Here is a 24,048-nt window from a genome sequence, read left to right on the forward strand (position 1 = left end):
AGGGGTGTCCCCACAGAGGTGTGGGCAGCAAGAGCACCTGGTTGGGGTAAAATAACACAGAAACAGGACTGCAGCCACCACAGCTGCCTGTATCCATCAGGGAAAGGTGCGGAGGGACTGCTGGGATGTGGTTCCCAGGCAGCCACAGGCAGGGTCAGGCCCGTTCCCAAAGGAGCAGGGAACATTCCAGTCATGGTGCACAGATGATGCAGGAGGATTTGCAGAGGTGGAAAGCTGCTGTCTGCAGGTCAGCTGTGCTCCTGGAGCTGCTGGGTCTCCCTCCCGGGGATCCCGACACTGCTCACGGGGGGGCAAAGAGGATTCACAGGACTCGAGGAATTCCTTATACAGGTTATAGATAAAGAGATGGAGAGCAGTACCCTGGCTCTTTCTTCACTCATGGAATCTTCCAGAAGGGTCAGCCTTCACTGACAGCCTCTAGTGAGAGCTCTTCTCCTGGAAGGTGGAGCTCGGAGCAGGCAGAACCCCGATGGCTTTGGGGACACTTGGTTTCTGCTCCATTTGCACTCCCGTTTGTCCCAGTGCCACTTCCCCTCTAAAGGCACAGCTCCTGAGGAGCAGCTCCACTCTGGAGCAGGCCCTGGCAAAGCTGGGTTGTGCTTCCCACCACAGCCCTGCTCCAGAATAAACACGGGACGCAGGCAGAGGGTCCATAGCTTGGTGAGAGGAGCACTGAGGGGCTTCTCCGAAGGACTCCCTTTGAGTAGAGGCTTTGTCTGGGCTGAACTGGCTCGTTAACACCCCTCAGCACAGGGGGGATTTTTGGAGAGCTGAAGGAAAGGCCGATGTGCCTCGAACAAGTCACTGAGTAGGTGAGAAGAGGCACTTCAGCTGGAAACATTCTGGGGAGTAAACTGGCTGTGTTGACCTCTGGCTGTAGAGACAGGGCGTTTACAAACACATTTTCACACCGCAGAGCGCGAGAAACGTGCTGGAACCACACACTTGAGAGCTTCAAAGTTTCCACGCTGTGCTTAAATACCCAACAAAGTCAGAAATCCGGTGCCAAAACTTCTGTCAAGGAAACCTGACCTGCAGCAGGTTCCTGTGATCATCAAACAATGGCACCGAGATAAAAAAAAAAAGCAGTAAAACAGACAAAACTTTTTTAGTTTGGGCATTAAAAGGTAGCTGTGCCCACAACTGGTGTGCACAGGGGTGCATGAAAGGCTGGCAAGGACCTCTTCTCTCTTATTGCACTTCAAAACCACCGGAGAGGGAGGAACTGCCGTGAGCAGGGACACCGAGGAGAGGATTCCTGACTCCTCGTGAATTCCTGTGGGAAAGGGAATTCCCAGCACCCCTCCTTCTTCACCCCCCAAAAACGGCACAGGAGCACCGAGGGTTTCACTCACAGGATGTGGCAGAAGGGCTCTTGGTGCACTGCTGCTTATTTCAATTTAAATTAAAGCAATAAAACATTCTTTTCTTCTCCTCCTGCTCCCCTTCATCCAAGCCCAAACCTGGGCGAGTCACAGCTCCACGAGTGGATTTGCACTGCAATAATAGCTTATTCTTCTAGGACAGGAAAATCTCAAAACCTGGGTTGTGGTGCCTTGTGGACGTGGAATAGTTAAAAATAAGCAAGGAGTTGGCAAATGCACGCTGTGAACACCGTGGGTACAACTGGACAACAAATCACAGAGACAGAAAAGCTTTACACTGAAAATACCCCCCAGATTTACCCCACTAAAATCCCTTTTAATCAGGGAAGAGCACGTGGATCTCAGCGGGATTTTGGGAGGGATGTTCAGCTTCAAACTCTCTCGACTTTTTGTTTTGGTCAACACAATTCACACCTTTTTCAGCGTGGCCAGATGTGGGTGATTCATCCGAGTGCTCTGAGCAAAACACGGGAGTTTTCAGAAGCAATTGTGGCAAAGGGGAATTCACAGTATTTCAAAAGTGCCGCTAAGTGCCACAATGCATCCTGCTGAGCCCTGGGAAGGGGAAAAAACCACCTGGAAAGGGGAAAAAATACCTGGAAAGGGGAAAAAAACCACTTGGAAAGGGGAAAAAATAGCTGGAAGGGGGAAAAATCCACTTGGAAAGGGGAAAAAATACCTGGAAAGGGGAAAAAAACACTTGGAAAGGGGGAAAATACCCACATGGAAAAAAAGAAAAAACCCACTTGAAAAGGGGGAAAAAAAAACACTTGAAAAGGGAAAAACCCCAAACACTTGAAAAGGGGAAAAAACCCACATGAAAAGGGGGAAAAATCACTTGGAAAGGGGAAAAAACCCACATGGAAAAGGAGAAAAAAATCCACCTGAAAAGGGGGAAAAAACCCACATGGGAAAGGGGAGAAAAAACCCACTTGCAAAGGGGAAAAAACCCACCTGGAAAGGGGAAAAAACCCACCTGAAAAGGGGGAAAAACCCACTTCCAAAGGGGGAAAAACCCACTTCCAAAGGGGGAAAAACCCATCTGGAAAGGGGAAAAAAAACCCCACCTGGAAAAGGAAAAAAAACCCACCTGAAGTGGAGAAAAATACCCACACAAAAAGGAAAAAAAACCCACTTGAAAAGGGGAAAAACCCACATGGGAAAGGGGAGAAAAAACCCACTTGCAAAGGGGGAAAAAACCCACCTGGAAAGGGGAAAAAACCCACCTGGAAAGGGGAAAAAACCCACCTGGAAAGGGGAAAAAACCCACTTCCAAAGGGGGAAAAACCCATCTGGAAAGGGGAAAAAACCCACCTGGGAAAGGGGAGAAAAAAATCACTTTAAAAAGGGAAAAACCCACTTGGAAAGGGAAGAAACTGCCTGTCAGGCCCCAACTGTGTCACTGCAGGGGTAAAGCTGCTGATCCCAGCGCGGGTAAAGTGCATCACCAGCAACTGAAGAGCCCTTTAGTTAAGGGAACAATAAATCACCTTTTCCATGGGGACTGATTCCCATGGATAGTGCACCCATGTGCCAGATCATCGGGATTTTCCAGCACAACTGTCACTGATAATATCAGGGAACAATCCCAACACTCCAGGGGGATGGGGAGTTTTGGGAGTTTTGGCAGTGATTTGCAGGGATTTCGTAGCACCTACTCTGGGGTTTGGCACAGAAACACCAGCTCTGACACTCAGGGTTTGCTGGAACCTTCTGCTGGGCAGGTTTGGGGGCTCCCAATGCCCCCCTTGGACCTGCTGGGGCTGGAGCAGCACGTGGAGAGCGGGAAAACGAGGAGGAAGAGCCTAAGGAAGCACCAGGGAATGAGCAGGAATTTCTCTGGCTGTGTTTCCACGAGCACTCCCTGGGTTAGAGAGGGAATTAGAGGTGACAACAAACAGGGTTTGTTCTACACTGCACTGAGCTCTAATTGCTGCAGAGCTGAAAGGTGAAGGTTCTGTTGGTCCTCCAAAAGGCCTGGAAAACAGGGAAGCTGAGGGAATGGAGCACAGTCTTGGGTGTCATCACAGGAAAGGGTGAGATTTTTCTTAAATTGTGAATTTTAACTAAGTTTTGGCAGCCAGCAGTGACCATGCCCAGCTCTGAAGGACAGAGCTGGAGTGTTAAATCACAGGGGGGGCAAAGAAAGAGCAGGAGAAAATTAAAAACCTGACACCCAGCACAGCCTCCAGAGAGCAACTGGTGCTTTAAAGGAGTCGTTTTTTCCCCTCAAAGGCTCATGTCCTGTCTTTAAAGCCACACTGCACTCCAAACTGGGTATATTCTGGGCAGGCTGATGAGATGAGGCAGGTGGAAGGTGCACTGGGAACATCCCAAAACAGGCACAGAGCCGTGGGAATCGAATCCAACTGGCAGAGCAGAGGCTGAGCTAATGCTGGACAGGCTTCAAAGCTATGCAAGATGACAGGAAATATATTTAAATGAAAAAAAGAATCAATATAAATTAAATGAGCCAATAAGAAAGCAAAATGCATCCCTATATTCCCTCTGTGACCTGAGATAGTTATGGATTAAGAGTTTGCGAGGATTTGTTTCCTGTCTGGGAGCAAAAGGACCTTCACCTTAAATCCTACCTTAACAATCAACCAAAAAAATCAGAAATGGGGTTATTTCCTTTGCACTGCCCTCAGGAGAGCTGGTCCTTGGAGAAAAGGCTTATCTAAGCTGCAAACACCTCAGAGTCCCACCCCTGAATATTTATCTCTATTTCTATCTCAGATCACACCCCCACTCAGAAGGCATTGATTGCACAGCTCTGACTGAACTGAAGAACAACACTCCAAAAGTTACAACTCTTCCCAAAACTTGTTTTCCCCAAGGACCAGCTGTCAGGACAGAGAATCCCAGTGACACCCCTGAGCTGAAAGGGGAAGATTTTGGCCGCTTCCAGGCTGGGGCATCGACCCCAGCATGTCCCTCCCTGTTCCCTACAGGCTTTCACTTCCAGGGGCATGGAAAGGTGGAGGCTGCAGAGATTCCTCAGCCTGCTGGGGCAGACTGGAATCTTAATTCTCTTTGGCTTTCATTGATCTGAAACTGGGCCTTAAGTGCAAGAAACCTCTTGGCTCCTTTTTGGAGGAGAAAGGCCTGGAGTGGCCCAACTACCCCATGAAGATCCTGATGACCATCTCGATCTCCTTCCTGCACACTGGGCAGGGGGATCTCCTTTTCTTCAGCATCCTTGCACACCTGAAGCAGGCCACGAGGTGAGCAGTCCTGCCGTGCACGATGTTCCCGTCGCGGGGCCTGTGCTGGCACAGGTAGCAAGGGCTCAGCAGCGTTTTTATACTCTCCAGAGACTCGATTTCTTCCTCCTTTTTACTCTCAGCGAAGCTCAGCAGAGACTCTTTGCTCTCATGAGCCCGTGCCAGGTCCAGGGACTCGATGGAGCCGCAGGGGGGGGGTTTGGTTTCCACCACGAACACGCGGGTGGGCTGCCCGGCCGGGGCCGACATGGTCCTTTTGCAGTCTGGGACATCTATCCCCTCGTCCTCCTCTTCCTCCTCCTTGTTTTTCATGGCAGCAATGCTGGACAGGGAGAGGGAGTGGGCCAGTTTGGGCCAGTCTGAGTACCAGCCCTTGCGCAGGGCCCAGCAGCGGTAGCAGTACCGTTTGCCCGGGGAGTTGAACTTCTTGCATTTGGTGCATTGCCAGCAGTCCTGGGGGGAAGGAGAGGCCAAAAACCAGCAGTGAGTGAGGGTGTTCTTGTGCACAGCTCGTTTCCTCTATGTAGGAGAACCAGCAAAGAAGCCTCACGAAAAAAAAGGGATTTATCCCTGATTTCTAAGCCTGTGGTTTGATTTAACGAGGACTCGACTCCCCCCTGTGTGTTCTACAGATGCAGATCTCAAACATTAATTCCTGCCCTCCCTCCCTCCCAGCCTTCAGCACTCTGCAAGAATCCAATGTTCTCTGCTGGGCAGTTTATTGGATTTTCAGTATCTCGCTCTGAATTCAAGGGTAGAGGTCCTGGAATCAGTCAGGAATCACTTCCCAGGCTCACTAATCACTTGGCATCTGTTGGATCTGCACAATTAATAGAGGTTTGCTTGATTACCCCACCCAGCAAGGCTCAAGCTCAGAGCCATGATTCAGCTGTCCAGTGCCAGGGACGACCCCATTTATTCCAGCACAGGCTAGAAAATGATGCTAAAATCGGGGGTTTTTTGGTGTCATCAGCTGCAAAGAGTCTCATGATGCACTTCTGCTGCCTCAGAACAAACCTCCAAGGCAGCCTCAGGACTGGGAGAGGAGAAGGACAGCTCAAGGAACAGAGATTTGATGTCTCTCAGGACCCACCATGAGGGATTTTTGGAGGAGTGGGGAAGCAGGGAGGGGTGACAGCTCAGTAATTGCTGCTTGTTCTCTTTCCACCTCGTTTTGTCATTTGAGCAGGGGAAAAGCTGTGGAGTGTCCTCTGAGAGGTAGAGCAAGGGCACAGGCACCACCCCAGACACTGCACCCTCCTCACCAGAGCCAGGGGAGAATGGCAGGACAAGGGGCTGGAATGAGCCAGGGAACACAAAACACCCAGGACTCAGGGGATCCCTGATCCTGACACAGGAATTCCCACAACAAAGGGATTTTGGGTGTGATTACAAAGTCCTTACTTGAGACTTCCACATCTCTGCCCAGGACCATCCTCCAGATTTCCTTCCAGAGGACAACATGGAATAAACCTGATTAAAACCTGCCTGGAGATCAGTCCTAACTTCATCCAGCCACTTTTTATGGCCTAGAAACCCTTACAAGAATCAGCTTCTCCTGCCACAAGCAGCAGTAGGTGTAGGATGAGCTGTCCTGATGTAGGGAATGTTGTCCTGGGGGATCACCCACCTCAGAAGCACCTTCTGTGTCCGTGTCATCACTCAAGCACTGAGAGTCCTCCAAGTCATTCAAACACACGTCCTCAGTCACCTGGGGAGAGTGGAAATGTTGCAATAATCTCCATTTATCACATGCCTGGCACTGCACACCCAAATTAAATGACTGTATAATCACCAGGCTAATCAAGCTACTTCTGTAAGTGAATGAAAAGCCATTTTTGCAGTGGTTTTATTCCAGAATGTTGATAACTGTTGCTGGATTGGCTTAGTCCTACTTGACTGTGGTCAATGTAAACTGAGATTTTCCTCTTTGAGTCTTTTCATTTACCTTTGACAGCTGGAACTGAGGACATCTGAAGTCTTTTCCAACCTTAATTCTATGATTCTGTGATTTATTATTCTTGAAGGTATCTAGATAGGCATCTAGTAAAGTTGCTGCTGGAGGTTGGATTCATTTTAAATTAATTTTATGCTTAGAAAACACACATTTAACCCAAAGGCTGAGCTGGAAAGGCATCACCCATGTAAGGAACACTGACAGCCTTTTCTAAACATAATTAACCTCTGGATGGTTCCAACACCAGCACAGCACCATGGGATCAGTTAAACCTTGGGAAGAGGTACCTTTGTGTCACCTTCTTTCACTTCCTCACAGTCAAGCACGTCCACCTTGAGCCCAGCACTGCCCTGGTCCAGGGGGCACTCGTTGAGGAACCACAGGTCGTCAGTAGTATCCGAAACAATGGCAGTGTCAATGTCCTGAGGGAAAAGGAGCAGGGAAAACCCCTCAGAGCTCAGCTCAGGAGCAGCAGAAACACCAGCACCACAACCAGCACTCTCCCCTTCTCCTCATCCACAACCTCCTGAGCCCTGGGCAGCTGTGCCAGGGGAGAAAAGGGCACCTGGCTGCTCTCACACACCCCTTCTTCCATCTGCCAGCTCACACACACCCCTTTTCCCAGCTTCCAATTCTTTTCCCAGCTTCCAACTCTGTGCTCCTTCCCCTCCTGCCTGGCCACCACCCTACAACCCAAAAGGGCAACTCCTGCAGTGCAGAGGGACCTCCCAGGGCCTTCAGGGAGGGTCTGGTTTATTTAAAAAGCACTAAAGGTAACCAACCACCTGGTGTGAAAGGCTGGGACAGGAACACACAAGGGAGAGGCTGAAAATCCTGGAGTGGGAAGGGGAAAGAAAGAACAAGAATATTTTATTGCCTTGGAACCCAAAAGAGGAGAGGAAGAGGACACAGTGCACCTGTTCCAAACGTCTACACACCTGGTTAGTCTGAATATCTGTTGATCCATTACTTCTGGACTCGTAATTGCTTCTGAGGTTGCCTAAAAACCACCATGGAAGACCAGCTACATCCCATTCCTCAAACACTAGGTCCAGTTTAGGCTTCTTGCTTTTAGAGAGGTTTTCTATTAAGTCTTTGTCTGTAAGAGCCAAGTAGAGTCTAAGTCATGCCACACCTACATTCGTTAAGAGACCAGCAGAGAAAAACCAGGGCCCCATCTGATTTCAGAAACCTTTCCTGCTCCTTCTCACCCCAGTTCCTGCTGAGAGCTCTGGGGTTTGTCTGTTCCTGGTGTGTCTGGCAAAACAGTCCCTGCACTGAGGGACTGGGAACATCCCAGTGATCCCAGTGCCTCTACACTGGTACAGGTTGGTTTTTATCCCAAGACTCAGAGAAACACAAACGCTTCTTTCTGAGCCCTTCCCAAGTCACCACTGAGCAGATTTCTTGAGTGACTCAGGATGCAGAAAGAACTGGTTTGAGTTTAGATTCCAACGATGGGAGCTCCTGAATTCCCAAACCAGGCTCACATAGGAAGCAGGAAGGTAAGAATCCATGCTGCCATGCTTCAGCCTCCTTTTTAGCCTGTGATCCCAAACTCAGCACAAGTTTCAAGATAACCTTGAATTTCTCTCCCTTCCAGAGTTTCAAAGGCACAGACAAGGCTGTTTCTCCCTCTTTTGTACATACAGGAAATATCTCCCCCTCTCATTTGATCTGGAAATGCCCACACTCACAAAGACCTGCTTTTACAAATTAGGTTCCTTGATATGAAAACAACCTGAGAATAGAAAGCAGAAAAATCAGCAAAATTGCTTCCATAACATCTGAAATCCAAAGGAGTGACCCAGCGAGAAATCCCCAGACATTCCACCAGAGGAAATGTCTAAATATGAAGGAGTTGTCTTACACTTGTGCTGGATACAAAAAAAACCCCCCATTGTTGTTGGATTCCCTGATTGGTTTGCAGGTAATGACTGCAGACAGTGCAGTCTGGGCTCTGTGTGATCAGGAGAGTCCCTCGGGAAGATAAATAGATACAAGTGTAATTTCAGCATTTAAAATACCCTTCAGCAAGGTCTGTAAGATTTTCTGTGGCATTGTTCAGTGATAGATGTGCTTTGGGGGTTTAACCTGCCATCTCCTTCAAAGCATTTGTTTGCTTATGAGACCAAACAGCCCAGCCAGAAAACACATTTATCACACAATACCTTGGGTCAACATTTGTGTTCTCTCAAGCTTCAGCATAAACTGATGGGGTTTAATGATTGTGCTCCAAACCAGGGGTTTACTGGTGTCCCAAAATCCTCCTCCAGTGTTTGCTGATGCAGAGGAGGAGCAGAAGGGCTGGGGCACGTTGTGTTGGTGCAGCAGAGCCAGGACTCACCTTCACAAGTGTCACAGTTCTGCTCCGAGGTAGACAAAGCAGAGGCCTTGCTCTCCTCCCCCTCCGTGGTCCCAGCATCAGAACTTTCTTCCTGGCTAAACTGCAGGAGGGAAAATCCAGGGGTTAGTCCACCAGAGCTTATAGGGACAAGGGGATGTAGCACTTCCATTCCGAGTCACCAGCTGCAGGACAAGAGCAAGCAGTTATGAGGAGGAATAAAAGTTTCTGAGCAAAATCTACACACTATTTATTTACCCTCGACAAAGCCTAAGGCACCTGTCATCAGCACAAACACGTCCTTCCAACCTAGGAAAAATCTTTAGCTTGGCAGAAGTCCCAAAGTTGCCATCATTCATGCAGTAAAACCGTGGTATTTGTGACTCTCTCACCCCCAGTGTGAACAGACACCTCCCAGATCAGGCTGCCTTCCCCCCAAAACACACCTGGAGACGAGTTTGAAGGTGCCAAGATTTTTCCTAGGTTTCCAATTCTCCCTGAAAGCTCGAAAAACAGTCCTAACTAAACACAAAAACACTTGGTCACACGTTTTAGAAAGCTGAGTTATTTGGCAATTCCTACTCAGGGAGGGGATGGGAGAGAGGGGGAAAGACATGAAAAGGCAGAGCACGCTGGAGGAACTGAGGACTAGAAGTGCTACACCCCAGAGAAACGCGCTCAGAGACTGGAACTCTGTTATGAGGAGAACAGAGAAGGGTCACTCTGTCCCTGCCCTGTGGACTCCGAGAACTTTTCAGGAAGGTGAGGACCTGGCAGCCAAGCAGCACAAAGTTCTGGCAGTCCACCATGCACAGGTACAGAGAAGGGGCACTCTGTACAACAAAAGAAACCACCCGGCAGTGGGTTTACCTTCAGCTGGTCTTGGCTTGGCTTATCGACGCTCTGCTCCTTTGGGAGAGTCTGTGCAGCATCTAGATGGCAGGTAAAACAAGAGAAAAAACCTTCCCCAGTAATAACCATTCTCACAACACAAGAGGGGCTTCACAAGCAACCAACGAGCCAGGCTTGGCAGACCTCTGATAAACCCTTCAGGAACAAAGCCCGTCCTTCCTCGGAAAGAACGTGGAGGCAGCAGCCCATGGAACACGGGCTGTGCCTCCCTGGAGGAGAGGAGAACTCACAGCAGGGAAGAATCCTCTTCCCAAAGGGAAAAACTGCTCCTTTTCCTCCAGGTTGTCCTGCCATGGCAAGCTCCAGGGACAGGACACAAGGTCTCCCAAAGGCAGGAACCCAGAGTGGGGGGAATCCCACCTGGGTCGGATCCACGCTGAAGAAGGGGAATGGGAAAGAGCAAGATTTTTATAACTACCTGAGGATTCCACCTCTTCCAGCTCAGGCTGAGGCAGGAAAAACACCTTTTTAAAGGGTGTGGGCATGAAGAGCAAAGACTAGACTAAAGAAGGGAAAATTCCATGCACAGCCAGCTCTTTCCTGGGCAGCTGTGGACACGTCTCTAACACAATTTAATCCAGATGATTCTGCTGGCCCCAAGAGTTAATTAAAAGACCAAGCTAAAGAGCAAGAACAATCCAATTAACAGAACTTTCTCCATAATAGGAGGTGCACTCAGGAAGCCTGTCCTTCAGACAGAATGGCTGGCTGGAGAACAAAAGATCCAAGGATGGCTCCTGCTTGCTCCCCTTTCAGTTTAGCAGAGAAATTCCCTGCAGAGTGCCAGGCACACAGGATGAGTCTGATTCACACCATGAATCACTGCACTGATAGGAAGACACTCAAAACTGTTGCTACAGGCAAAAATTAGACCACAAAGTGGCCATCAAATGGAGCAAAACCCAGGACAGGATGACATGGCTCCTGTCCCTTATTGCTTTAGTTCACCTTTCCCTTCCTGCTGCCATCACCCTGCAGCTCCTGCAGCCACTGATTATTTAATACCTGAAGGAAAACAGAAGCCAAGTGGCTCATCCATCACTGCTTTGGCTCTGCAGGGACATGGAACAGATGAAGGCTCACCCTTCTAACACTTTATAAATTTTCACAGTGCACTGACTGGAAGGCTCCCTTTTTGGAGCCAACATATCCCACACAAAATGTCCCTGAAGTGAGGGATTCCTAAATACACCTTGTGGGAGTCACTCCTGGGGGTGGAATTGGCCAAGGGAGGGGGAAGGAGCTGGCCAAGGAAAGGGAAAAGCTGGCCAAGGAAGGTGTTAGATCAGATGGTGGCCTGATAAAGAGCCCTGTGTAAGAGCTCATTCCTCATTCTCAAGATGTGCTGCAGCCACTTTTCCCTTCTCTGAGTGCACTTAAAAATGGTCAAATAATCTGCAAAATGATGAGCTGATAAGCCCTGATTTGGCCAATGAACACGAGCAGCTACTGTAGAACACGAGACACGAAGAATTCTAAATCCTAAGGCACTTCTAATTATTCCTGTGTTGGGATGAAGGAAAAGCAACACCTGGAGTGACCCTCCCTAGGGATCTGTCCAAGGTCTGGTCTGCCAAGCTTGTTTCGTTTTAGTCACACACACAGAGGTCTAACTGAGGATTCCCTCTGGCAGGTTTAAGGTCACACCAGGGCTGCACCACACACACACACAGGCCCAGCCCAAGGAGAGGGGACAGGGCAGCAGAGCAGAGTGTTTGCTGGGATCCTCTGCTCTCCACACAAACTGCTTTAGGGAAGACTCAGCACATCACCAGTGAGGGAAGCAGCACTCACACAGTTATTCTACAGGTTTAGGAGAGTCCACTCAAGAAGATCCTTCTTTATAATTAAAGCAGGGGGACCTCAGAGGCACCAGCATGGCTCAAAGCAGAGAACTAAGCACTTCAGGGTCATGTTTTTTTCAGTTTCTAAATCTGCACAAGCTTTTTATGCACTTGTGCAAAAATAGCCTGAGCCTTTGTAAAGAACTAAGTCCATATTATCTGCTTAGAGCACCCAGGAAATATGGCACAAGACTCCACAGCTCTCCCAGTTGATTTTTTCCAATGGAGATTACCAGCCCACAATGGGAGCTGGCTGCAAGGAAGCCATCAGCCAGGATTAATTTAAGAATAAATTTTCATTTATGACTGAAGGACTTTTGATGGAGCTAGATTTGATTTCTCTTATGAGCTGGGAAAGCAACATTGACCTTTAAAGGTTCAAGTGTCTGATTAAAGTCCAGAGCTCTGGCTCGCAGAGCTCGCTGGGTTTCTGGTGCTGTTATGGATTATGAAAGTATAAAATGAGGTGAGAACGAGAAGCTGCAGCTCTGAAACTGAAAAATACTGAGAAAATCAATAGTGATTTGGATGGGACACTTCAGCCACGGTGATTTGTTTATCCACAGCATTTAGCTCTCTGAAATTGGGCCTTTTTAGGCAGCCACATCACTCAACCAGCTCCCTGCTCTGGTATCACAGCTACTGACACACAGAAAAGACACATACTCGGAGAGATCGTCTCAAAACCTTCATCAGCAGTTTATTCCAACTTGACAAACATTTCTGTGTCTGGTTTTTGTTACTTACCAGGTTATACCAACACTACATTGAAAGGCCCTGCCCGGACTGTGACCAACCTACCTGTGAGTGCAGCCGCCGTCAGGTTCCGTTTCAACATGTCATACAGGGGGCTGTGGGAGGGAGGCACAGTCAATATTCCCACAAAAAACATCATCACCCTCCCCAGACAGGGCCAGGAATTCCCTTTCATTATCCAGAGGGATGCTGGAAACCTCACAGGGGGGGTTTTTTGTCTCCTCACTGATCGTTACAAAGTTCAGCTCAGGGTTGATGCGGATGCAGATTTTTGCTCCAGTGAGATCAAGGGTTTGAGGAGATGCAGAAATAAGAGGGGGAGAGATGTCACCTCGAGCAGTGCCTGGGCCATTCCCTGGCTCCTCAGAACAAGGAGCTCAGCTCCCACTTGTCACACCCATCACCAACAGGGAGGTTTATGTGACAGTGACAGTTCCTGTCTCAGCAACCCCTGTCAGACAACCCGGGTTCAAGGTGACCCTTTTCCTACCTTGGATCTTTGACAGAGAAGCTCTCCAGGCCCAGCAGCTCTCCCAGCTGATCTCCTCCACAATAGACCATGTGCTGCTGCCTTTTGTCGTAGAGCTGCCTCACCATGATGTACTGGCCCAGGTAATGCATCACCTGTGGGGACAGAACACACCCTCAGCCCCACCTGCAGCCTAAACCAAACCCCCCAAACCCCTGGGAATTCACCTGAATTCACAGTGTTTGCCTCCTGCTGCCCTGTACAGCGTGAGTCAAATCACACCTGACTTCTTGTGCCTCCCAGGCAAGGGAGAGTTAGGATTTGTGGCATTGCTGTGAGGTTTGTGACTATTAACCCTGGACAGGGAGGAAAACTGAGGCAAAGATGGACAAACAGCACCATCCCAGTTGAAGGAACAAGCTGTTCCTAAAGGTTGGCCACACTCACAGTGCTGCCCCTCAGGCAGGTGGAAAATTAACCCCATTAGTATCACAAAGAAGGATGGAAACACTCTCCAGCTACAACCCAAAGTACTGTAATTCCTCTGGAATTTCCCGAGGGGAAAGCAAAGTGCATTAAGCACAACACAGGCGAGTTCCACCCCCCCATCACCCACCAAAGTGACCCTGAAGTGTCCCCAAAAAGTTGCCAACAGTGCTCCACTGACTGCAGAAAACCCAGCTGAGTTAAAGTGTGAATCCCTACAGGTAACCTGCACTTAAAACTCAGCTCTGCCCATTTAAACCATCCAATTTGGTTTTTTGCACAAATTTTTAGAAGCTAAATAAGTTATTTAAATGCATAAGTGTTAAATTAAGTCACAGGGCTCCGCAGGAAGATTTGACACGTGTAATAAAGAACCACTGCATTTAATTCTTTGTAGGCAGGATCTTCTTGTAAATCACACTGTCATTTTTTTAATCGTGTACATATATTGCATTTTAATCTCAAAATAAATGAATACACAGGGTCTCTTAGGTTAAGCTGACAAGCCATTTCAAGGGAAAGTTAAAAAATATCAACCAGAATCCAATTTTTAAGGCTTTGGTACATTGAGCAGAGGGCTGCACAATGGAACAGAATCTCCTACACTCTCTCAGGAATGTGATTATCCCATCTTTCCTTTCTCTACAGAGGTTTCTGATTTTCAGTGATAAATAATATTTCACACTCTTACTCCAGTTCCTCCAGGGGCATTATGATCAATCAAGGCAGAACAGTCCTACAGGTTAAATATCCTTATTTTGCAGGTAGAGGTTCAAAGTGCAGAAAAATTAAGAGTCAGTCCCATCCCAACTCCCAAAAAAGCAGGGCCAGGCACAGCCTGGAATGTGAGCCCACCTCCTTGAGTGTGAAGGTGTCTCCTTGGGCTCCTGCTGCCTGCAGAATCCTCAGGAGTGGCACTTTGGGTCTCACCTGGAACACAGAGCAGGGTTTTGTTGGAATGACAGGAAGCAGAGCCCTGCTGAGAGAAATCCCACTCCTCTGGCACAGCCATTCAGCAAGAGAAAAGAAAACAACCCAGGAATGCAGGCAGGCAGCTCTGAAGGCTCTAATCCCATCACCAGTCCCATGAACTCTGATGCCATTCCTCCTGGGAGGGAAGGCTGGAAACTCAGAGCCCTGGAATGGAGGCCTGGGCAGTGACTAACCAGTTTTTGGATGTTCAGGAGCAGTGGTGGGACATTCCCACTGCCACTGTGCCTGGATTTCCCCATTACTGCTGGGAACACACCAGTTCTGCCCTGCCCAGGCCAAGGATCTCTCCAGGTCTTTACCCAGGGCACAGAACAAGAGCAGTGCATTAAACACGAGGTGTTGTTAATGAACACCAAGGCTCCCGTGCCTCAAAGCTGCTCTGGGGCTGTGGGGGAACCTCCAGGGGCTGTGCAGCACTTGCACCATACCCAGGGTGCTTTTTATTTTATATCACCAAGATTTCATCAGGAACTGCAGTGACAGGACAGGGGGAACAGGTTCAAACTGAACAAGGGAAAATTTAGGAGATACACAGAAGACATTCCCCCCTGTGAGGGTGGGGAGGCCCTGGCACAGGTTGCCCAGAGAAGCTGTGGCTGCCCCATCCCTGGAAGTGTCCAAGGCCAGGTTGGATAAACTTGGAGCCACCTGGGCCGGTGGAAGGTGTCCCTGCTCGTGGCAGGGGGTGGGACTGGGTGAGCTTTAATGTCCCTCCCAACCCAAACCAGCCTGGCACCTTTTCAAGAGGCCCAACTGCACTGCAGCACCTTTTTCCTACAAAAGGAGAGCAGGTTTGGCTGCTTGTCATGGCTGTCATTTGTCACTCAGCTCCCAGGCAGCACCTTGGCAAGGTGTTTATTCCTCTGTTTTCTAAAACTGTGAAAAATTCCCCTCCTCTGTGGACCTGTCTGCTCTGTTTTCTCATTATGGTGTTTTCTCACTATGGTGTTTCTAAAATGCATTTTCCAGCTCAAACACAACAACTCGTGTCCAGCCTCGAGCCTCTTCCTCAAAAAACAGCTTCTGCAGTAGGAAAAAGCTCAGCACAGCTCCAGTAAGTGCTTGTATCAGCACATGGCTTTTAATAAGATGAAATTATGTGTTTGTTCAGTCATTTCTCTAATGACCACTCTCAAATGGGTTTTGAAGGAACTTCTCAGAAGTCTCTTCCTGATGAAAGAAGCAAACCCAGTCAGCTGGATCATTCTAAAATGGGCCCTCAGCTGCCCCAGTCCTGATGGAAGTGTTTGTTCCACCCTGCCCGGGACATGAGTGTTGACAATCAATATTTTGTCACTATTATCAGAGCCTATTTACTTTTTTTTTTTTTCCATGCAGAGCAAATTGAATAAATAAGCATTGACATCAGTTCTGCACAGGGCTTGGCTCCAGTTCAAAGCTTCTAAATAAAGCCTCAAATGGGAAATGTTCAACTTCCCATCAGTTTATTCCCACTCCCACCACATTCCCTGACATCGTGGGGATGGTTTTTTCCAAGGAATTGGCTCTGGGAGGTTGGATGCCTGGCTTGGAGGAGACTTTCTGATTTTTTTAACACCAGATTTCTCCTGTTGTTGGCAAACCTCTCCTCTCTGAGTGGCTGGTATTGAGCCACACTCCAAACACACACTTGCCACGTTGGCCTTGGCTTGCACCCACAAATACCTTTTGTTCCAGGAACAGTTGATAACAGGAGTACTTCATGTCCAAAGCCACCTAAATGGACTCAAAAAAGGCCTGGGGATGCATTACCAGGCAAAGTTTAACATACAAGGTTACAAAGCTCCAGTACAGCTGTCCCAGAGTGCAGCTCCAGGAGGAATGCTGGACATGGAATATTCTAAGGTTCAGCACAAAAATAGGCACTATATTATTTTTGTATCTCCAGTTTTCCCTTCCTTCCCCTTTAAATAATGTTCACAAACCACTGAGAGTTCATAAAGGATCTGAGAGTGAGAGATGACACAACTCCTTAGGATGAAAGCCCTGCTCCATTAGGGTAAATTCTCTTTACTTAGATGTACTTGGAGAGCTTGGATTTAATGGAAGAAATCACTGCTCTGAGGGGAAAACAGCAGAGATAAGTGGGAGAAATAACAGCAAATTACCTGGTGAGCTTGTCCCAGAGTGATCCTGCAGGTGTTCTCAGCTGCTGGGTGCTGGGCAGGGCTGGGGGAGCTCATGGTGGCAGTGAGCAGCTGGGAACAGCACCTAAAATTGAGAAAGGTCAGGCTGAGAAACCTGGGCTGGAGTTTAACCACTTCCACCTCCTCAGAAGCTGCAGGAAACCGAGGTTTAAACTGAGGTTTAAAATTAGCCCTGCAGTCACGTCTCGAATGATGCTGTGCAGTGCTGGTGGTCCTGTGCCCTGCCTGCTTTGTCCTGCTTTTTATGAAGACAAATCTGTGATAGGAAGGGTTGTAAAACACTGGCCCAGCTGCCCAGGGAATCACCAACCCTGGAAGTGCTCAAAAAACGTGTGGATGTGGCACCTGAGGGCACAGCTGGATGATGACCATGGTGGTGGTGCTGGGTCGATGGTGGACTTATTGATGTTGAAGTCTTTTCCAGCCTCAATGATTCCATGATTCTGAGCTGTGTCCAGCAAACAGCCACGGGACAACTGGGACACTGGTGCTGTGGCTGCCCCTGGATCCCTGGAAGTGTCCAAGGCCAGGTTGGATGGGGCTTGGAGCGACCTGGGTTGGTGGAAGGTGTCCCTGCCCATGGAAGGAGGTGGGACTGGATGAGCTTTAAGGTTCCTCCAAGCCAAACCAGTCTGGGATTCTGGAATTCTCTGCCTCTCCAGGAGTGACACACCACGGTGAGGAACTTGGGGACCTGCCAGTGCCCACGAGGGATCAGCAAACTCTGGTGAAAGCCCTGAGTCAGAGGTGGGGAATGAGGAGCTGAGTCACAACCAGCCAGCAGGGAAACCCCAGGACAGCAAGGCCTGACTCCCAAAGGAGCAGCAGCCAGAGCTGATGATCATCACCAGCATATTCCTCACCTCCTCTGACTTCCAAGAGATGAAAATCTGCTAAAGCTGCTGCAGCCCCCACCCCACCTGATAAATGAACAGTTTCTGGGGGAGCAGGTGACAGATCCTTTCCTGGAAGGGAACAAAAGGGGAAGTCCTGCAGCTATTTGAATTTGTCTCGGTTTCAGAATCCACCCAAAGAGCAGCAGTGACTCATGTCCCCAGCACAATCCACTTTCATCTGCCCCACACAACAGGTCTGAAATCTCTGAAGAGAAGGGATGGTCTAAATCAACTCCTCACTGGAAAAAAGCACCTTGAACTTGATGGAGAAAAACAGGAATCCTTGATTTTAGTCTCAGCACTAAAGCTCAGACCAATAAACCAGTAAATGTCATGTCCCTGGACCTAGTTACAGTAAAATCTCAATTTTAACATGAATCTGGTTACAGGCAATACTGAAACAAGCCCTTTTTGGTAAAATTAAGGCTAAAGCATGAGATGAACTACCAAGGCTGCCTCCTCAATTTGCCTGGGTAGCTGCAACTTTGGGAATGTTTTTACTGAACTTTTAGTCCATGCAGTAGTTTAATTATTTCAATTTCAACGATAATTATTTAAATTTCACTTCTAAATCCAAAACATTAGATTTGAAAGCGTGAAGCCCCAAACTTTCAAAGCAATATGTGAATTGTCTTTCACAGAATTTTCCAGCCCCAGTAAATGAATTTGTTGCTACACCCAGTTATCAGGACTGAGAGCCAGAGTGATCAGCTTGAATATCAGCAGAATTCCCAGAGTCCTGCCTGAGGAATGCAGCCAAAGGGCTCAGCTGCAGACAAAACAGGCTCAAGGTGGCTCAGCAATGACAAAAATCTGAGCTTTAGCACCAAGTCAAGCTCCCGAGCACTGGTGACTGTTCAGTCTCTGCCCATCTATTAAAAAGGACTTTTAATGACTTTATTAGAGGCTTCTGATGGTTTTTATGGCATTACAATCCTCTGAAGTGAGGCACTATCAGGAATAAAATCATCCCCAGAGATCAAACATATCTCTAAACATTCAGGAAGGGCTGATTAAAGCACATTAAACATTCAGGTTTGCAAAGAACTTAAACAGCGCCAGTAACTCAAAACTACAAACTCAAAATACATCTTGAAACGCTTCCACCTCATCACCCCCCTCGATTTTAAGGCAGATCTCCGGCTGATAACACCAAACACGCGCTGCCCACCTTAAACTTGAACTACCCGCAGCCTGACTTACCGACTGGACGGGGTATCCCGGGGTTATTATCCCTGGATTCCTGTCCCGCGCGGCCCCGGGAAGGCTCTGCCGCCTCCCGCCGATGCTCCGGGCTCTGACTCGCCCTTTCAAAGGGCGCCGGGCGGGGCGGGGAGCCCCGATAACGGCCCGGGCTGGGGGAAAAGCGGCCCGGGGGGGGACTAAAGGTGCATTTCCTGCCCCTCGCATTCCAGGAAAAGGACCCTGGGCTGAGGAGGCATCCACGAGACTCGGCTTTAACTGTTTCAGCACTGATTTTATCAGTGCTATCAGCTTTGCCTGGTTTTACAGACAAATATTTTCGGTGAGTTTGACTCTGAGTGATGTAGTTTTCTTTAATCAGAGATCAAAGTGCCGCCTCCCCAAGCTCTAAAAACACATCCAGGCTCCCACAAAATCTACGGACGCAGCCACAGGGCACAGAAAACCTCCCTCGGTTCCACCCTGTGCTCACATCACAGCCAGGGAGCACGTTCCTAAAGAAAGGAGAAGCTCAATGAGCCCAGTTTAACCCTCCCCTACAGCTCTGCTTCTAAATATCCCACGTTTTACCTCCCAACGCTGTGCCTGGACCAACTCGCAGCCAAGGGAAGGAAGCACCAGTGGACTCAGGGCTGTTTGGAGCCACGGAAAATGCCACTGGACCGGAGCAACGTCTGAGGAATCCATGAATCACAGGGGAGTCATGAATAATCGTATTTTCCACTCGAAAGCTTGACACAGACCACAGGAACAAGACATGTGCCTGGGCTGGGAGCAGAACTTCCTCCTCAAGAGACCAAAACCCCATCAGACCACAGCTTTTGGTGCTTCAGAATAAAGATCTTACCAGACCCAGAGAGTGCAAGCACGGCCTGGAAAGTTAAGTTAAAACTTCTAATTCAAGCTCAGGTTTGGTTTTAGAGTCTCATTTCCAGGAAAGGACAGTTTCTAACTTGTGTGTGAAGTGGAAACACAGCAGGGAGTGTAAAGCAGACATTGTGGGCTCTCTAATGGTTCATTTTGATGGTGAGTTCAGGTGTGACACCGCAGCAACAGCCGTTTTCAAGCTTTCAAACAAAGCAGAATACTGAAAATAACTTGTAATTCTATGTGGAGCATCATACAGAGAAGCCCTGGAGGGGAGGCCCTAAACAGGCACTAATTTGATAATTAAGTCAGGGATAATTAGGTTTGTCCCTATCAGTCCCTGGGAGTTTTCTTGCCTGGAAGTCCTCCTGTGACAAACACCCCACCCCTCCCTGGGAACCAACCCCAGCTCCGTGTTCCCAAGTTCCTTTGGAATGCCAGCCAGGGAATGAGGAGAGCTGCCCTCCTGCTAGGTGGAGGTGAGATCATGGAACCATGGAATGGTTTGGGTGGGAAGGGACCTTAAAGCCCATCCCATCCCATCCCACCCCCTGCCATGGGCAGGGGCACCTTCCACTGTCCCAGGTTGCTCCAAGCCCCGTCCAGCCTGGCCTTGGACACTTCCAGGGATGAGGCATCCTCTGGGAAATCCATCCCAGCCTCTCCCCACCCTCCCAGGGAGGAATTCATTCCCAATATCCCATCCACCTCTCCCTCTGGCAGTGTAAACCCATTCCCCCTTGTCCTGTCCCTCCAGGCCCTTGGAATTAGTCTCTCTTCATCCTTCCCGTCGGCTCCTTCAGGCCGCAACCAGCTTCACCCAGGAGCCTCCATTCTGGAGGTTGAACAATCCCAATCCCCACCCTTTCCCTCATATCAGTTAAGATTTATCGCCGCTCCCACCGCCCCAGGCCCCTCCCGCCGGCACCGCCTCCTGCCCCCCCCCCCTTCCCACCGCCCCCTCAGCCCTGCGCTCCCCGGGACCCCCGGCTCCCCCCCGGCCCCTGGCTCACCCTACAACCGCTCCATGGGCCCCGGGCGGCCCCGGGCCGGGGGTCGGGGGGGGACGGGACCCCTAAACCCCCCGAGGGCTCCGCGCCTCCATCTTGGCGGGGTCCGGGCCGCCGCTTCCCCTCGCGGCCAACATGGCGGCGGGGACACGGAGCGGCGCGGGGCGCGCGGCTAGAGGGGATGCGGGGATGCCACGGGGGACGTGGCGCCCCCGAGCGGGTTGGAGGACCCCGGCGGAGCGTCCCCTCAGCCCTGCTGGAAAATGTAAAACGATAATGAAAATAAAATAGTTCATAATAATGATAATAAAAATTAATAATTATCATAAAGAAATATACCTCGTATTTATGCTTGTAAATATTTAATATATTATCTATTATTTGTAATATATAACATATATCATGATGCGTAATATATATTATGATGTGTAATATATAATATATATTATACGTAATGTATAAGTAAATTAGAAAATATAAATACTATTAAACATAAATAAAAAAATCAAGATTGTCTCAAGTCAAAGGTGTTCTTTGACATAAGATCTATGTGTGCTTTCAAGCCTCAGTGGCACAGGCAGCAGTTCCATCCCTGGCTCAAGGACATCCTGGAATTAACAAGCCTTAGGGATGCAGTAAATCAAAATGTCGATGTGCGTCTGTGCAGACATTACTGACTTGGCAAAATACTCGAAGTTCCTGTGCCCTAGAGCTGAACTGTCTTCATTATAACCCCCCCCAGGCATTATAAACCCCATCTGGACACGATAAATCCAACCTGGACACAATAAAACCCACCTGGACATTATAAACCCCACTTGGACATTATAAACCCCACTGGACATTATAACACCCAATAAACTTCATCATAAACCCCACCTGGACATGTCGCTGTGTCACCTGCTCCAGGTGACCCTGTCTTGGCAGGGGGGTTGGAATCGATCTCCAGAGCTCCCTTCCAACCCCAACCATTCTGTGACAACACTAAAAATCCCACCTAGAGGTCAATAAGCCCCTGTCCCTGCGCAGCCCCTTCCCCTGACAAGGGAGCTGGGGTCGTGTAACCTGAGTGGAAACTCAAAACCAGCCCAAATTAACTCCGTGCTTGGGAAGTGCCTGAACTGCTGCGTGTAAAGAACAAAGTGCGGGGGGGGTTTGTTCTGGATCTGGGGGACGCTGCGAACAGATCGCACGCTGCGGGGCTGTCCCTGTGTTGTCCCTGATAAGCGCTGTCCCCAAGCTGCGGAACAGAGCCCGGATAGCTCAGTCGGTAGAGCATCAGACTTTTAATCTGAGGGTCCAGGGTTCAAGTCCCTGTTCGGGCGGATTCACTTTTCCCGTCTACGTTGGTTTTTTTTTTTTTTTTTTTTGCTTCCTGCCTGGATTCTCCCGGGGCACCGGGACCCTCGGCCGGGAAGCGCCGGCGGTGCTGCGGGTGTCAAAAAGGCTTTGGAGGGGGAAAAAATAATTCGGAGGAGGAAAAAAAAGGGAGAAAAACTGAGCGCCCGAACAGGGACTTGAACCCTGGACCCTCAGATTAAAAGTCTGATGCTCTACCGACTGAGCTATCCGGGCTCTGTATATTCGATTTGCACTGTTAGTTTATCCCGCTGTCCGTGGGCTGAGCTGCTGCCTGTACCTCTGCCTAACTCCCCCTCGTGCCCTTCTGCCTGTACCCCCTGCCTGAACCCCCTCTGTTTTAACCCCTGCCTGCACTCTCTGCCTGCACCCTCCTTCCTGCTCTCCTCACCTGAACCCCATCTGCCTGTTCCACCCTGCCTGTACCTCGCTGCCTAAACCCCCCTGCCTACACCCCACAGCCTGTAACACCCTTCTCCACCCACCCTCCTGCACCCCCTGCCTACACCCCCCTGCCTGCACGCCCTGCCTGTCCCCCCTCTCCTGCCTGCTCCCCCCAGCCCCAGGGACACTTGCCGTGGTTATGGCACAGCTCAGACACAAATAACGGGCTCTTCCTGCCCCTCGTTCTGCCCGTGGGATGTGTAGGAAGAGGGGGGATCCTCACTGACAGCCTTGGGAAGGGGGGTTGCCCTGGCCCCTAACCCCACAACAAAGTGGGGTGTGCTGGGGGGGGGAAAGCTGGGAGGGCTCAAAGGGGGTCAGGCCAAGTGGGAAGAGAAGGACAGGGAATAATCCCAGGTCAGGGGATGAGCCGTTGTCCCAGGACACGGGGGGCTGGGGAGGTTTGGTTATTGGGATTCCTCCAGCTGAGCCACAGCTCATCCTGACACTGCAGGTGAAAATTCCCATCAGAAGTGGGTGCAGTGAGATTTTTCAGTCGGACACGGGGCTGGCTGAGGCCATTTTTCTGTTAGGGCCTGGTGGGAAATGGGGTCACACTGAGAGACCCCAAAACCCCAGCATCCCCTCACATGGTGTGATGAATCCTGCAAAACCTCCACCCTCCCCTCCCCTGGGGAGCCTTCAGGGAGGCTGGGATAATACCCAGGGATACATAATACAGGGATAATCTCTGTGGCCACTAAACCCAAACCACAGCTGTGACCCACAGCCCTCCCAGCGCGGCTCGTGGCTCTTCCAGCGGCGCTGGGATTCCGGAGGTGACCGTTATCCCTGTCTGCCAGAGCCAGGGAAAACAGATCCCAGCCAGCGCTGCCGTGGCTCCGGCACATCTGCTGCCCACACCGGGGGTCCTCCAGCCCCTGTGCCCCCCCAAGCCTGGGGGTCTGGATGCTGTGGCAGGAGTGTGTCCCCACCGACCCTGGGGGGCTCTGGGGACCAGCATGAGCCCCCCGGTCCCAGTGGGTGCTGTGGGGTGTCGCAGCACCCCCCTGCAGCTCCCCAAAGGAGGGGTGGCACCCCCGTGGGGATCAGGGGAGGTGGGTGCTGAAGGGGATGTCCCCGGGGTTGCGGGAGCTGGAGAGGGCCAGGACAAAGAAGCAGGGGGGTCTCATTGCCCACCCACCGTCCCGTGGGGATGATGCGGGACGTGGGGGTGATGCGGGGTGGGGACACGCGGGGGGAGCGTCCCCGGGGCTCCGTGGGCGGAGCTGGAAGATTCCCGGGGAAAATGCAGGGGGGAAATCGAGGGATGAAGGGGCAGAACCCCCGGAGCTCCGTCAGGGGAGCTGGGAGCATCCCGGAGATATGGGGGGGAAACCGGGGAGCACCGGGGGGCGAGGTGGGGGGATATGGGGGTATCATTCGGGGGGCTCCGCGGGGGGAACCAGGAGCATCCCAGAGCCACGCAGGGGGACACCGAGGGACACCGGGGGCGGCGTTGCTGGGGCGGCATCCCGGGGGACAAGCGGGGGGCTCTGCCCGCGGCGCTGTGCAATGCGGGGAGCGGCCGGGAGATGGCCCCGCACCGCCCCGCGCTGCGCCCGCCATTGTCCGCCGCCTCCGCCGCCGCGGTGCTCCCGCCTCCCCCCGGCTCCTCCCGCATCTCCCCCCCGGCTCCTCCCGCATCACCCCCGGCTCCTCCCGCATCTCCCCCGGCTCCTCCCGCATCCCCCGGTCCCCGCCCGGCGCCGCCGCCGCCGCCGCAGC

General features: G+C 50.5%; 1 protein-coding gene and 2 non-coding genes across 6 annotated transcripts; 1 reads left to right on the forward strand and 2 right to left on the reverse strand.

The window, feature by feature from the left end:
* Positions 1–3,565: 3,565 nt before the first annotated feature.
* MDM4 (MDM4, p53 regulator) lies at positions 3,566–20,655 on the reverse strand. Of its 4 annotated transcripts, none has more exons than XM_027695133.1 (11): positions 20,521–20,655; positions 16,503–16,605; positions 14,257–14,331; positions 12,937–13,070; positions 12,492–12,541; positions 9,805–9,866; positions 8,938–9,037; positions 7,529–7,689; positions 6,878–7,012; positions 6,264–6,344; positions 3,566–5,086 (listed from the first exon to the last, which is right to left on the reverse strand). In XM_027695133.1, the coding sequence occupies exons 2-11, from the start codon at positions 16,575–16,577 to the stop codon at positions 4,529–4,531; spliced, it is 1,431 nt and encodes a 476-aa protein (XP_027550934.1). In that variant the 5' UTR covers positions 16,578–16,605; positions 20,521–20,655; the 3' UTR covers positions 3,566–4,528. The 4 variants fall into 4 exon arrangements, with proteins under 4 accessions (XP_027550934.1, XP_027550935.1, XP_027550937.1 ...); XM_027695134.1 differs by lacking the exon at positions 20,521–20,655 and adding an exon at positions 18,641–19,908; XM_027695136.1 differs by lacking the exon at positions 20,521–20,655 and adding an exon at positions 17,405–17,665.
* Positions 20,656–21,769: 1,114 nt separating this feature from the next.
* On the forward strand, positions 21,770–21,842 carry TRNAK-UUU. Its single transcript has one exon. It is a non-coding gene; the product is annotated as a tRNA-Lys (tRNA).
* Positions 21,843–22,019: 177 nt separating this feature from the next.
* On the reverse strand, positions 22,020–22,092 carry TRNAK-UUU. Its single transcript has one exon. It is a non-coding gene; the product is annotated as a tRNA-Lys (tRNA).
* Between the last annotated feature and the right edge of the window lie 1,956 nt (positions 22,093–24,048).

Source organism: Neopelma chrysocephalum, unplaced genomic scaffold (genome assembly GCF_003984885.1).
Source record: "Neopelma chrysocephalum unplaced genomic scaffold, ASM398488v2 Primary Assembly neopelma1_100, whole genome shotgun sequence".
NCBI classification, from domain to species: Eukaryota; Metazoa; Chordata; class Aves; order Passeriformes; family Pipridae; genus Neopelma; species Neopelma chrysocephalum.